This window comes from Crinia signifera, chromosome 1 (assembly GCF_055691185.1).
Source record: "Crinia signifera chromosome 1, ASM5569118v1, whole genome shotgun sequence".
Taxonomy (NCBI): Eukaryota; Metazoa; Chordata; class Amphibia; order Anura; family Myobatrachidae; genus Crinia; species Crinia signifera.
Window position 1 is genome coordinate 343,365,768 of NC_139217.1, and position 14,961 is coordinate 343,380,728.

At 40.8% G+C, this 14,961-nt stretch overlaps 1 protein-coding gene across 3 annotated transcripts in view; it reads left to right on the forward strand.

Moving 5' to 3' along the window:
- SEZ6L (seizure related 6 homolog like) overlaps positions 1-14,961 on the forward strand; it is a 351,778-nt gene that overhangs the window by 277,197 nt on the left and 59,620 nt on the right. For all 3 annotated transcript variants that reach the window (XM_083146527.1, XM_083146544.1, XM_083146535.1), the window contains 2 exons: positions 4,649-4,843; positions 7,275-7,413. In XM_083146527.1, coding sequence (XP_083002653.1) covers positions 4,649-4,843; positions 7,275-7,413 — 334 coding nt within the window. The remainder of the gene's footprint in view (positions 1-4,648; positions 4,844-7,274; positions 7,414-14,961) is intronic.

A 14,961-nucleotide genomic window follows, 5' to 3' on the forward strand; every position in this document is an offset into this window, starting at 1 on the left:
GAATTAGTGGAGTAGGTGGTAGGAAATACTATTCTGTCACTACTAGAATCTTTATTTGACGGTTTCAGTAGGTCCTCGCGTTTTATGGTTTTACATTTCTGTACTGCTTCATGGACCTCTCTTCGCGAGGACCTACTGAAACCGTCAAATAAAGATTCTAGTAGTGACAGAATAGTATTTCCTACCACCTACTCCACTAATTCGGGACTCCTGAAATCGTCTGTGCAGAGACACTGGCACATCATGAGCACTGACCCAGTGCTGGGCCCAGATTGTGCCAGTGCTCCACTGTTCAGCTACAAAAGGAGTAGTAATCTGAAACAGAGGGTCTCCTACTCTGACATCAGCCCCATTAAGACATCAAGTGGATGGCTGACTTCTAGGAATGGTACCTACAAATGTACAAAATGTGCCAACTGCAGCTTCCTAGTCACGGGCACACATTTCACCCATCCGATCTCCGGACAGGCATTTCCGATCTATCATCGCCTGAATTGTGAATCCAAATTCGTCATCTACGTCACCCTTTGTTCGTGTAACAAATTGTACGTGGGTAAAACCATCAGAATGGCGAAGGAGAGAATAGCGATGCACAGATCGTCGATCAAGAAGGCCCTGAATGGGGTTGATATTAATACACCTCCGGTAGCAAGGCACTTTGTAGAGGCCGGACATTCGATAAGGGACTTCAAGTATATGCTGGTTGACCATATACCTCCTCTCAGAAGAGGAGGTGATAGACATAAAATGTTGCTACAGAGGGAATGCCAGTGGATTCGGAAACTGGATACCTTATCACCATCTGGACTCAATGAAGAATATCCTATTTCCGCTTATCTGTGACTCCATGACATGCTAGTAATCCCCCGCTCAGTTATTGTCCGACCTCATCGGGCCATATGTCACCTATTCAGGATCAAGTGATATTCTTATGAAACCTAATTTAGGACCAAGTGATATTCTCATGAAACCTTCCCCATTGTAAATACTGTATATATTATATGTTGTCATTTGTCGTGTTATGTTCACTCCACTGATGTGCTATTAACAGCAAGCCTATCTGGTAACTTGCCCCCGCCGCTAAATGCCTTAAACTAGTGTTGACAATGCCTCAGATGTGATTACTAAAGGTCTCTCAGTGACCTCCACAAGATGGCGTCCGCATCCCTTGACACCTTGCCCGCAGAGTACCCTGCCCTCTCCAACATGGCGATGCGCTCCAGAGCTGGTCCAGGGGAGTGGCCGGGATCGCGTCAGGTGATGATGCGATGCGCCGGCTTCCCTGATTGGACCTGGTGCATAGTGATGACGCGGGTAGCGCGGCGCGAAGCGCTGCGTTCCACCTCCGTCTCCAGCACCTGAGCTAATACTGCCGCAGTGGGACGAGTGAACACGGGGTCCTGTAGTGGCAGGTGAGACCCACGTGAGTGGGATAGGGGTGTATGATTGTTTAACTCCATACATGGAGTTCCGGGCATGGGCGTGATTGGGCTATAGGCTATGATTGGCTGGACTGTGATGCACAGCAGCTGTTGTGATCTGATTGAAGTTAATGGTGATGGCTATTTAACACTGCACGAGTATCACTAATATTGGGTCAGTCTGTGAGAAAGGCTCCATTGAGCCGAAACGGATCCGTCGACTGTGACTGTGTTTCTCCCTACACTACTAGGATGGGTGATTATGTGTGTGACCCCCACTACTGGTAAAGGCATGCTTATGCCGACTGATAAGTTGCAAAAATCTGATGCTCAGCTGCCTATGGAATAAATTGTTTGTTTGGACCTTAAAAACCAAATAAGGAGTGCTGCTTCTTTATATCTCTTGATATACCGTTTTCTATGATCTCTTGCTGACGGGCACCCTCAAAATAACTTCTTAAGTGTGCGGATCTCTTAAGTTTTCTTATATATATATATATATATATATATATATCCAAGGTGTGGGTAGCACTCGCTAGTCCAGTCCATTCATGCTGGGGTGTTACACTCAAGAATCCATTTGTATGGAGACTGTTATAAACGTGGGTACATAATGAGGCCACTCTCCAGACAGAAGATACTTTTTAAAATTGCATTTTATTTCTCAATCCCGCTGCCACATTTGGTCAACGTTTCGGCTCAAATCCGAGCCTTTTTCAAGACTTGTAGACAGCTTAATACATGAAACTTAAAAGCCAACACACCTCATGACATCCAATATGAAGTGCGCGCCATCCTTCCATCAAACATTTTTTCATCCATTCCTTTTTTCTAATCCTCAATTTCATATAAATTCTCTATCACTTACGATATTATTATGGTATTATTGTTGTATTCTACAATCGTAGATCAATTTTTCCCCCTGCTGAAGTTTTTTGATAAAATGAAACGCGTTGGTTAACTACTACAAACTGTGATTGCTAAACAACTGTTAAACATTGTGAATTACTCCAGCCACAAGGAGCCATGTAAAAAACTGTTGATTTTTATTGGACTTTTAAATAAATATTTTACATGAAGAAAAATGTATGTTTTATGAGAGATTGCTAATCTTAATAAGCGCTTAGAAAACACTACTGGAATTTGATGTTCTTTTGGGGTTACTGCTAGTAGGGAACTCAGTGTTGGAAGTGACCTTAAATACTATTTAGCGCAAATTTAGAGGTATTGTTTTTTCGGTACTTGTGAGTTATCCGGGCGTCCGATTTTTAAATCGGGTCGGATCGGGACATCGCATCGCATCGCATGCGACCATCGGATGCGATGCGATGCGATGACCCGATTTTTCCATAGGAATCAATGTTAAAATGGACTGAGTCCATTTTAACATGGAATTCAATGGGAAAAAGGGTCCTTTTCATACCCCTACTATCCAAGTGGGCATGGAGTTGGATATAAACCTGTGGCGAGCGTAGCGAGCCACCGTGCCCGAAGCGTGGCGAGCGGACACAGAATACCGTCCCCTCGCGGGGCTCGCTTCGCTCGCCACGCTTCGGGCTCGGTGGCTCGCTACGCTCGCCACAGGTTTATATCCAACTCCATGCCCACTTGGATAGTAGGGGTATGAAAAGGACCCCTTTTTCCATAGGAATCATTTTAACATTGATTCCTATGGAAAAATCGGGTCATCGCATCCGATGATCGCATGCGATGCGATGCGATATCGCATCGCATCGCATCTGATTGTATGCCTTAACTTAAGGCATACAATCAAAAAATCGGACGCCCGGATAACTCACAAGTACCGTTTTTTCTTTTACTCATATTTGCCTTAGTACAGTACATAGACATTGCAGCTTGCAAAAAGCAGTGCTGTACCTTTACAGTACACAATTATGTAGTGCAGCATGAGTTAATTGGGTACAATGTTTAAAGCTAATGTGCTATCAGGGAGCCACAAGTGCATAGACAATATGTCTTTTTAGGTTTTCTATTATTAATCATACATTGAAAATCAGATAATTACACCATTCAAGTACTTTGTTTTCAGTTATTACTGTATTTTTCTCTTGCTATGAAAATGAAGTGTATTAATCATAACGGCTTATATTATTTCATATTCAGTTTTCATGTGAAGTACATTCTATCATAGAGTAATGAATAATAACTAGAATAATATAAATAATAACACATAGAGAGATAGGTTAAATTTAGATTAAGGGGGAAATTTACTAAAGTAAATTTGTAAAAAATAGGTGTATTTGTATCCATTATTTTTTACTATCCCGAAAATATGGCAATTCGTAGTCGTTTTGATAGCACATCAATACGACTACGAATTGCTGTATTTCCGGGATAGTAAATGTCAAAAATACGTGTATTTCTGGATACAAATACACCTATTTTTTTTACAAATTTCCTTTAGTAAATTTCCCCCTAAATATCAATAAATGGCAGGGTGGCTTCTCTACTCGTAGGACAATCTCCTGTAATTGTACAAGATCCTGCTGTTCTAATGAAGTGTAAAGAAAACTAATGAACACCCTTGTTACTACAGCTTAGAACAATTTGAATTAGTTTCCCCTAGAGCCTGGACATTATAAATAAGTGATTATAGACTACTGGCTGAGAGCTGAAAACATCAGGGTGAGATCTCATCACCTGATAACGCATGTGTACCTTCATGTGAAATTTAATACATGTTACATTTTGAAGATGGAAAGAGATTTGATTGGCAGAGAGTGCCAGTTACTTTCTAAAACCTTTGGTCTGTATTGCGTTAATACCTCACTGTAGATATGGCAGGGTTGCCTACCTGACCCTCTCCTTCAGGGAGACAATGCTCTGTTTCTGGACTTCCCTGGTAATGTATGCCATTACCTGTGGTGAAACACCTTTCTTATCAATTACCTAGAACCCCAAATGTGATGGCAATCATACATTACCAGGGAAGTCCAGGAACAGAGCATTTTCTCCCTGAATGAGAGGGTCAGGTAGGCAAAACTGAGATATGGTAAGGAGGCATGTGTCTTTAATCAACTATTGGTTGATCTCCTTGTAGGAGCATAACAAATACAACAAATACATCCACATTGTAACGGATACAAACCTGCAATAGGTTGTGCGATGTGCCACTAGCCAAATGGTGCCTGCCTATTTTGGATATCAAAGGTGATGGGTAGTAATGATTAACCATTTTTATTTTGATCTTTTTTTTATTTATTCAGCCTTCGAAAGGGGACACTGCTATGAACCCTACATCCAAAATGGCAACTTCACAACGTCAGACCCTACGTATAGCATGGGAACAGTTGTGGAGTTTTCTTGTGACCCTGGTCACTCACTGGAACAAGGACCATCCATTATAGAGTGCATTAATATGAAGGATCCTTACTGGAATGATACAGAACCTCTTTGCAGAGGTAAGGCATTCACTTGGCACCTTATCATTTCCTTGTGAAATCACCTGTGCTCCATAGAAATGGTGCTCCCAGTTGTATGACAAGGCTACTATGAACATGTATATACATGCTGTTTGTAGATAGGAAAGCAATACCCATGCCTATCCTGCAACACGAGTGCCTGTAATATATGGTCATGGTTTCAGTTTGCAGTATTGTAGGGAGTAGAAGACTATCCAGTGACCTCCAAAAGAGCAGCATGGAAAAAGATCCCCCTTGTGCAGATTATCCAAGATAAAATAAAATGTAGGGTGAAATTTATTAGGATGAGAGATTCAGAAAGTGAGAGATTTGGTAAGAAATCTCCAGTTTTTTTAAAGCGTCAATCATTTACACTGCAAAATCTAACTGGTTTTGCAGTGTAAATGATTGCCGCTTTAAAAAAACTGGAGATTTCTTACCAAATCTCTCACTTTCTGAATCTCTCATCCTATTACATTTCCCCTGTAGTGTGTGACAATGAAACCTTTATATTGGCTAAGTGCACTACTCAATTTTTAGATTAAAAATATCACACATGTATAATAAATCTGTCTCCTTAATGTGTGGGCTTTCTAGCTGTCACCAATCAGCAAAAGTGAATGACAGACTGCTCTAGATCAAATATTCTTGAAATAGCAGAAAGAGTCTCATATGATGTGTACTTCTGCATGGACTTTGCATCAATTTGCAATTGAAAGATTAACTTGTTCTGGTGATAATATTGCAGCATATGAATAAATGTCTCTAATAGATTTTTCTTCTGCTCTTCTAGACTCCAGAACTCACTCCACTGTTCTGCACAGTGGGAGATTGTGGACTGCATTTGAAAATCCTGTGTTTGCCACTGGGACCAGCCTGTCTGTCTGCATCTACTGATGTCACTTTTCTGTGATATTATGCAGATGCTGCTACATAGGATGCTGAAGTCGGTATTCTGCCCACCAACATCTTGACCGCTGGTCATTTCACAAGATAAAGCTCTCCTTTCCAGCTTTATCTTGTATAATGACCAGCAGTCAGGATGTTGGTGGGCAGAAAACCGTCTCCAGCATAGGGAGGGGTGAAGGATGGTCATAGTGGATGGGGACTTGAGGGAGGGGTGAAGTTGGCACAGGGTGGGGTGTGGGGGTTTTAGTAAAGGAAGGGGTGAGGTGGGCACAGGGGATTGTGAGTTGAGGGGGGCACCTGGTGGAGTGATGTGGGCACATAGAGGGGTGAGGGGGTACAAGAAATTGTGAGGGTGAAGGGGGTCACAGGGAGTGGTAGGGGTATGTCATGTCACCCTGATTGGGAAGGGCTGTATGAGATGCTCATCACTGTAAACAGCACACAGGAACCCACAAAATGCGAGACACACCTCTTCAGGAGGGGGTCAGGAGCCTCAGACACAATTTAAAAAAAAACATTGCTAGAAGGAAGTGTCGGTATGAAATACCATTGTATACCGGCCCACTTCCAGCACTGTCACAGAGAATATTTGATCTGCAGCAGTCACTTTTGTTGATTTGTGAATGCTATCAAGCACATGCTGAGGAGACAGATTAGATTTGTTTTGATGATACAAAGTTGACATAAACCTCCTATGGAGCTGAAGTGCAATGCTCTTTCTATAATTTGTGTAATATAATATAAATCATTATTATGTATGGATAATTGTTTGTAACTTTCACACATTATGTTATTATAGCATAATAAGGTAGGAATTATGGTAGGGGCTCCATCACATGTGAATGTGAGGGATGGGTTAATCTAGACAAGAAAAAATTTTTCCCACAGCACACTGCAATCAGTAATACTACATTATAAAAAAGAAATCTTGGTCCTCCACATATTCTGTTTTTTTTTTTTTTTGTGATTTGAGGATCTTTTTCATTTAAAGATCAGATCTGCACATCATGAAGATACCTATTTTACGTATAATAATAGTAATGGTCTTCAATGAAAATAAAGCAGCCTGATTTACCCGTTGGTTACAGTTTTTGGTAAAAATTGCTGATTCACTAACCCCATACATTTCTGATATTATTGTACAATCATCTGTGCAATGCAGTTGTTATGGATGATGAATGACAAGGCCACTGTAGTGAACTATATAATTATTGATGTTTAATAATGAGAGAAGATGGCAAAGTTAAAGATATATCTCATGGCCATCTAGAAAAGATTCATGCTACGTGTGTAATGATAAATACATTTGTCCCCTACTGTTGGGGTTGGCGGCAGGTAGGTCAGTGCATTGTTCCATTATAGAAGCAAGTCACAGAACTTTGATATCTGCTCTCCTTACAGTCCCAGGCTTCATATGTTAGCCACATTGGGATACAATATGTTACATAATTGAATTTCCAAGTTAGGGTTCCAGAGTTTTGCTTAATATTTCACTTCTGAATATTGTCTTTATCTTTCCTAGCAATGTGTGGTGGTGAGCTCTCTACTCCAGCTGGGGTCATTTTGTCACCAAACTGGCCAGATATATACACAGAGGGTGAAGACTGTATATGGCGTATACATGTGGGAGACGATAGAAGAATATTCCTTGATATACAGTTGTAAGTTTTGCAATCCATAAAGTTAATACTAGCTTTTATTCTACATTACATTAGTCTAACATTGGTTTTCATTTGCATCTGTTTGGAACATGATAGTTTGTGAACGCAGGGACCCCTCGTGTTTTGTTTCTTAATTCATCATCGTGTTTTGATTTCGTCAAAACCATCCTCAAGTGTTTTGGTTCGGATTCAGTTTATGGATTTGTTTAAAGTCGATATTAACAAATTGTTAATCATTGATAAAAATTGATAAATACAGCTAAAATCATGTATTTTTTTTTTTGCAATCCAATGCTCTGAATTCCGATTTAAAATCTAACTTCTGTGAAGCTTCGAACATGGATTCGGTTTGAATCGGATCTCCTTGTGGGATTTGGATCAGCTATTGGTTCAGTTCCGATCCACAAAATTCAAGTGGACTCAGATGTCTGAAGAACATTTGGTCAAATGTAATAGCCTGCAAGTTCGGCACCCATGCGGGATGCCGGTCGTACTCTTTTTTAAGGGGGCAATTATTTACAAGCCAAAACCATGCCCTGCAAATGTTTGCCCCTTTAAAAAACCTACGAGTCAGGCTTGCATTTTCACAGCCGCGAACTCGGAGGCTATTGCATTTGGCCAATTGTGTCTACTAACAAACTAAATACATTAAGATAACCATTATTGCTGAACAATGGGCTGTATGAAGTGCTACAGAGTTTATCTGTAGTTTTATTTTGGCATGTACTGTTCTTGGGGATGAACAGATAGCTACTGTATACTAATAACACATGTGTCCATATCACTTATGGTCCAAAATATAGCTACTTTTTTGTTATAAATACCTTTGCAGAGATCACACATAATGGGCATACACACGTAGAGATCTGTGCTAAGCAATTTTGCTAAGCAATTTTGCTGGTGTAAAGATCTCCCAAGCAGAGCACATACACACGCAGAAATTTGTGCTAAACAATTTTGCTAAGCAATTTTTCTTAGCAATTTTGCTTAAGCAAAAAAAGTCTGGGTAGTTGTTCAGAATGAGAGATTGCGATCAGTATCTCTCATTCTGTACACACAGAGAGATTTGCAGTCATTTGCTAAGCAATTTAACTAGATTGGGACTGCATGCACTGACTTAGTTAGCAAGAGATATTTAATCTCTCGGAGCATACACACGGAGAGATATGTGCTTACTTTCTAAGCAATCTAGTCAGATTGCTTAGAAAATAGCACAACTTTGCTCCGTGTGTACACCCCTATAGTGCAGGCCTTTAATTATCTTTTTACACAAATGTGTACAACAGAAAAAGATGACAGACTTTATCTACCATTACTGTTCAGCCTCTTGCTACGCCACCTTATATTATTAGGTTTCATTAAAAGAAAATTAAAACTCTATTAGGATGTTCAAATTTCTGAAAATATAAATTGCATACAAGATAGTATAAAATGTAGAAATTAACATTAATCACACAGGAAGGAATTATAGTTGCAAAGAGCAAAAATTGGTTAATATGCAGTGTAACTATACCTTCAGAGCTGCTGTGTGCTTCAGTTTGTGAATGTGTACCTAGATTTTCCATAAGACAGATAGATGCACAGAGGAAAGGGGATGCGGTCATTTGGTCTACTGCATTATGGTCGACAGTCATTAGGTCGAATCCATTAGGTCGACATGCTAAAAGGTCGACATGACTCTAGGTCGACATGGGAAAAGGTCGACATGATTCTAGTTCGAAAGGTCATTAGTTCGACAGGTCATTAGTTCGACAAGGTCATTAGTTCGACAAGGTCATTAGTTCGACATTGTCTATGTCGACATTCACAAGGTCGACATGGAGTTTTTCACTGTTTTTTGAGCCAACATGTGCCGACAGGCGGTATTTCATGCCCTACCATCCACTAGGGCGTGGTGGGAGAATAAAATAGTGTGCCGAGCGTAGCGAGGCACCGTGCCCGACGCATAGCGAGCGCAGCGAGCGATGCGAGGGGATGCAGTGCACTTTAAACTGTGTCCATGTCGACTGTGTTGACATTCAGGTAAAAAAACAGTGAAAAACCCCATGTCGACCTTGTGAATGTCGACATAGACAATGTCGAACTAATGACCTTGTCGAACTAATGACCTGTCGAACTAATGACCTTTCGACCTAGAATCATGTCGACCTTTTCCCATGTCGACCTAGAGTCATGTCGACCTTTTAGCATGTCGACCTAATGGATTCGACCTAATGACTTTCGACCATAATGCAATAGACCAAATGATCCCAACCCGAGGAAAGTGCATATAAACTGTAATATACTGAACTCTCCAAAACCCTATCTTACCTCTTTTTGATTCATTACCCCAAATTGTAAAAAATTCCCATAACAATAGGATCCACTCATATTAACACTAAATTATGGCAGTTGGGTTTCCCAGGATTCTTCATCTCCAGCCAAGCACCTTCAACATTTCGAAGCATTTGTAATCCGTTTGATCACCAGATTTAGAAAAACATTTTAGAGTGATTTAACATAACAGTTAACTGTTAAGCCTGTTAGTTAAAGTTTCTTTGAAAATGTATGAGTGTGTAAGTTAAAAATGTTGTTGTTTCTCCTTTATTGAGCACTTTTTAATACTGGAGCAAATATACAGTACTAATTACTATTTAAGTATTATGTACAGAATTTCTAATACCATTAATTAGACCCTCACAAAGTTTAAAAATAAATATTATTTATTTTACTTCTCTTAATTCACGAGAGACATCTTATTTATATCAATCACTTGTAATAAACATTAAACACATGTAGTTTAAGATATTTTTATATTGTGAATTTTCATTAACAATTGTTAATTGATCAGTAACAATCAAAACCATATAAAAGGTACACAGCAGTAGCACAGATGGTATAATACATATGATAATGTAATATGTTTTACACTATTAACCTAGTAATAATGATCTTGCTATTCTATAAAATTTATCAACATTTTACTTATATGACAGTCATATGCTATTGCTTTGTGCAGCACATAACAAAACCCCATTAACTAACACGTAGACTTATACAAAACTAGCAAAGCACAACACAGACTATAAAACACTGATAATGACCCTCCACTTTCCTATAATAGAATGCCATTCATGCAATTACTTTGGATGCCAAGATCTTTGGGGTGGCGGATGGGTTCCCTACAGTCGGGATCCCAACAGGCATTAACCCGACGTCGGGGTCCGACTGTTAAAACACCGACGGCCGGGTTCCCGACGGCCGTCGGCTATTTTCCCTCGTGGGGGTCCACGACCCCCATAGAGGGAGTATAGAATAGGTGGCGAGCGTAGCTCACCACCGTGCCCGCAGTTTGGCGAGTGCAGCAAGTGCAGCAAGCCCGCAAGGGGCTTTGTTGCGCTGGCCATGCTGTCTGAGACCAGGCAATCGGGATCCCGCCTGACGGTGAATCATACCACACCCGATCTTTGGACATTAATTGAACAATAAAGTGTGTGTATATATGCTATATGCTCGTAGATTGTATTTTTAATAAATGTATGGTTTATTTTACTATGCAGAAGACAAAGTATAATTGGTAACCAATGAAGATCCCTTCCCTACCCTATCCCCCACCAACCTACTAGGATTGTAACAATACTTCTATACCTTACTCTTACACCTTGATCTGGGTGAGAAATTGCATCAAATCCTTGATCACGTGACTAAAAATGTTTAATTGTTTTTTTTCCTTTTTTTCTAAAGTACATGATGTTCAAAGTACATGATGTAAAAGGTTTTCATTTTACAGAGGCAATTTAAGACTATGTTGATCTCTTTGTAAAACTTGAGTTAGGTTTATTTTGAGGATATGGAAATGAATTAGTATCAGGTTAATGTTACATTCACAGTAGGCTAAAAGTTTTGAGATACTGTATGTTCAAGTTTAGCCCTTTGAGTGCTAAGTGAATTTGTAAATAGGTGTGAAAATTGCCATACAAATATTTTTATTCATCATAATGACCTGTAATGTTTACCTTATATATAGGAAATATAATCTTTTTTTACACATTTTTATTTGAATTTATATTTTATATAAATGTTGGCATTTGTAGTGGATATTTTGCACATCTCTCACAGAGATGTTGGCACTCAAAGGGTGAAGTACATGTACTTAATTAATATTAAGGTAAATTCAATTAACCATGGTAAATTACAGTACCAATCAAAACAGGAGGTACCCTCAGGCTTTAACTCCTGGGGATATACAGATGGAGCCATCCTCATATAGCCCTTTAATAGGATTAACTGTATTGTTCTATGTATTGTATTGCATCTGAGAACAATAGGCCTTGGCTCACCATGGCTATCCAAAGATGGCTAGATGAGACTGGCTCCATCTGTATAATTGCACTCCTGATTTCTCGTTGCCTTGTTAATGCCCATTAATTTAACCTGTTGACATACCTTAAAACATGTTAACGGGTGTTAACACACAGAATCAATGTATATAGTGTTGATAGGGTCATGGCACCTTGTAACTGAGGCAGGTGAAAGCAAATGACTGCTAACTCCTGGCTTTGGTGCAAATTTGATAGCCCCGGTGGATCAATTGGAGATAATCTACCGCAGCTAATTGAATTTCACCATATGACTTCTTCCGCAGGATTAACTCTGCCACATTAAAATGATCTCCAGGTCAAACTACACCATTTTACACTGTCATACACCAGTTCATACTATGCCACATTATCCATGAATCCATTTCATATTGTGCCACATTGTAGGGCCTCAGTTCTTATTATGTTACATTATAGTGCCCTCCACATTACAATGAGCAGAACAGACTATGACACATTACAGTTCCCTCCAGTTTATAATGTCTCATATTACAGTGGCATCCAGTTCAAATTATGAAACATTGCAGCGCATCCTTATTATTATAACATTCACTACACACTGCCCTCCCTGAAAATCTAATGTCACACAAAGCAGGCTGGGAAAGGGATCAGAATCAACTGCTTGGCTGGCAAATCTGGGAAATTGGTATACAGCTATATAACCTGGCTCAAGGCCCCCCTAAAGGTCCATACACACTGGGCGACTATGCCCGGTGTGTATGGATAGCGATGATCGCGTTCATCGCTGTGGGGAAAGCCGCTCAGTGCATGCACACTGAGCGGCTTTCCCCCTGCCCGGCGCCGACGGAGGGGGGAGGACGCCATTGCATAGCGGAGCGCTATGCAAAGCCATCCTGAAAGCCGCTCATCTACTGGTATAACCAGCAGATGAGCGGCTTTCCCGGCAATGTTGCTGGAGCACGCAGCAGCGCTCATCGACGGGCCATACACACTGGGCGGCTTTGAACTGAAAGCCGCTCAAACATGCTGTTTTGAGCGACTTTCAGCTCAAAGTCGCCCAGTGTGTATGGGCCTTAAGCCTCTAGATCCCATAGCAGCAGCCCCTATACTTATACCCATGTTCAAGGCTTATTTACAAGGATGTCTAATGATATGTCTTTATTTTAGTAGACCTAGGACAAATACTAGTTTAATAAAATAGTCCTGATGGTAATGCTCATTCAGGAAGACATTAGTACACTATTAGGTATTTCAGTTAGTATTGTAAATTGTCTGATCTGAGTTAATTGTTATGTAATATAGCAACATTTATTTATCTTATTCAAGTAAATCTGATGGTAGAATTGTATTTTATTTATTGACGTTTTCATCTATGAGTTATCTCCCATGATTTTCACTGTGTTGAATTGTACATTGGAGTGTTCCAGACCTTTTTGGAAGCATAGCCATAATAATGTGGCTGGAATTCTGAATTGCTTTTTTTTCATTGGATTTAAATCACATAGAAGGGATACCATTTTGAAGATACATAAGAAATTAAATACATAACATAAAAAATATGTAACCTTTTTCAATAGTGAATCTGTATATTGAAACTCATATTTTATGATTCAAAAATCTTCTAGAAGGTGCTAAATAAATAAGTAGATTCTGATTGGTTGCCAATAGCAACATCCCACCTTCAATAGACCTTCCGTCTTAGTAAATAAACTCCCTTGTTTCAAGCTTAAGCAAGGTATACATTGGAAAAGTGACTATGGGCAACTACAGGAGGTACGGTACTTATGTATTATCTGGGCTTCCATGTTAAATGCACCCCATTTTTTCATACCCCTACTATCCAACTACGCATGGAGTTGATTTTATATAGTGTGGCGAGCGCAGCGAGCCACCGTGCCCGAAGCGTGGCGAGCGCAGCGAGCCCCGCGAGGGGACGCGGTCTCATAAGAAAAATGGGAGCCCAGATATTACATAAGTACCGGAGGTACTTTAAGACAGTATTTCATTTATAAATGCAAATGATGAAAATGCACCCTTACCATTACAGCAATTTATCATTTTCTACCCCGTGTAACTGAAAGAACTAGAACAATCAGCATACCCCGTTTTCCCCGGGTATGGATCATTGGGCAGACAGCAACTAGGCATTAGGTCGACACAACTAGGTAGACATGCAGGAAGGTTGACATGACTGAAGGTCGACATAGGTTAGGTCGAAAGGTAATTAGGTCGACACAAGCATTAGGTCGACATGAGGGAAGGTTGACCGTCAAAAGGGCGACATGGGGTTTTTCACTTTTTTTTGTCCTGAATTTCAACACAGTCAAAAAGGACACTGAATCGTAGCACCGCGCCCCCTCGCATGGCTTGCTGGGCTCGGCACACTATTTTATTCTCCCTCCACACCCTTGTGGTTGGTAGGGCATGATATACCGCCTGTCGGCAGATGTCGGCTCAAACAAAAAGTGGAAAACCCCATGTCAACCTAATGCTTGTGTCGATCTTAAGTCATGTTGACCTTCCTGCATTTCGACCTTCAGTCATGTCGACCTTAATGCATGTCGACCTAGTGGTGTCGACCTAATGCTTGTAGAGCTAGTGACCGTATCCTGTCTTCCCCTACCAGTGGCGTAACTATAAATTTTGCTCCCCCCTGCCAACAAGTTTGTGGCCCCCCAAGGTTCCTCTGCAGCGTGTTTCCCTAGCGTGTGACGTGATGACGTCACACGCATAACGGAGAAACTGAAGCAGGAGAGAGGAAGAGAGACCAGCATACACTGCTGCTTCCCTTGGCTCCGACGCATCCCAGGCCGCCCTAGGACACCCATCCACCCACCCATCCTGTACACAGTAACCAATAGCTGGCTCTGTGTACAGTCAATTGAATCAGTGGGGGATTTGTCATCTCTGCCATAGCCGCACCCGCGCTGTGGCTGACTCGCCTACAGTGCTCAGTCAGTGGGCAGCGGCAGGCAGCAGCATGTCGGTGCATTGAGCGGGTGCCGGCGCCCACACACACCTCACTGCTGCTTGCTCCCCCAAGTGGCTGCTGGGGCTGCCTTACAGTAGTTACGCCACTGTCCCCTACTTACATCTGTGGAAATTTCAGAGTGGCAATTTCCAGCCTAATACATTTGTAGATTTGTAGAGCTGCTGTTATACCAAATGTTTCTTATCTGTGAGGAAAAGAGCAGTAGTAGGCAGTAATTACCAACTATAAGCTAGTATT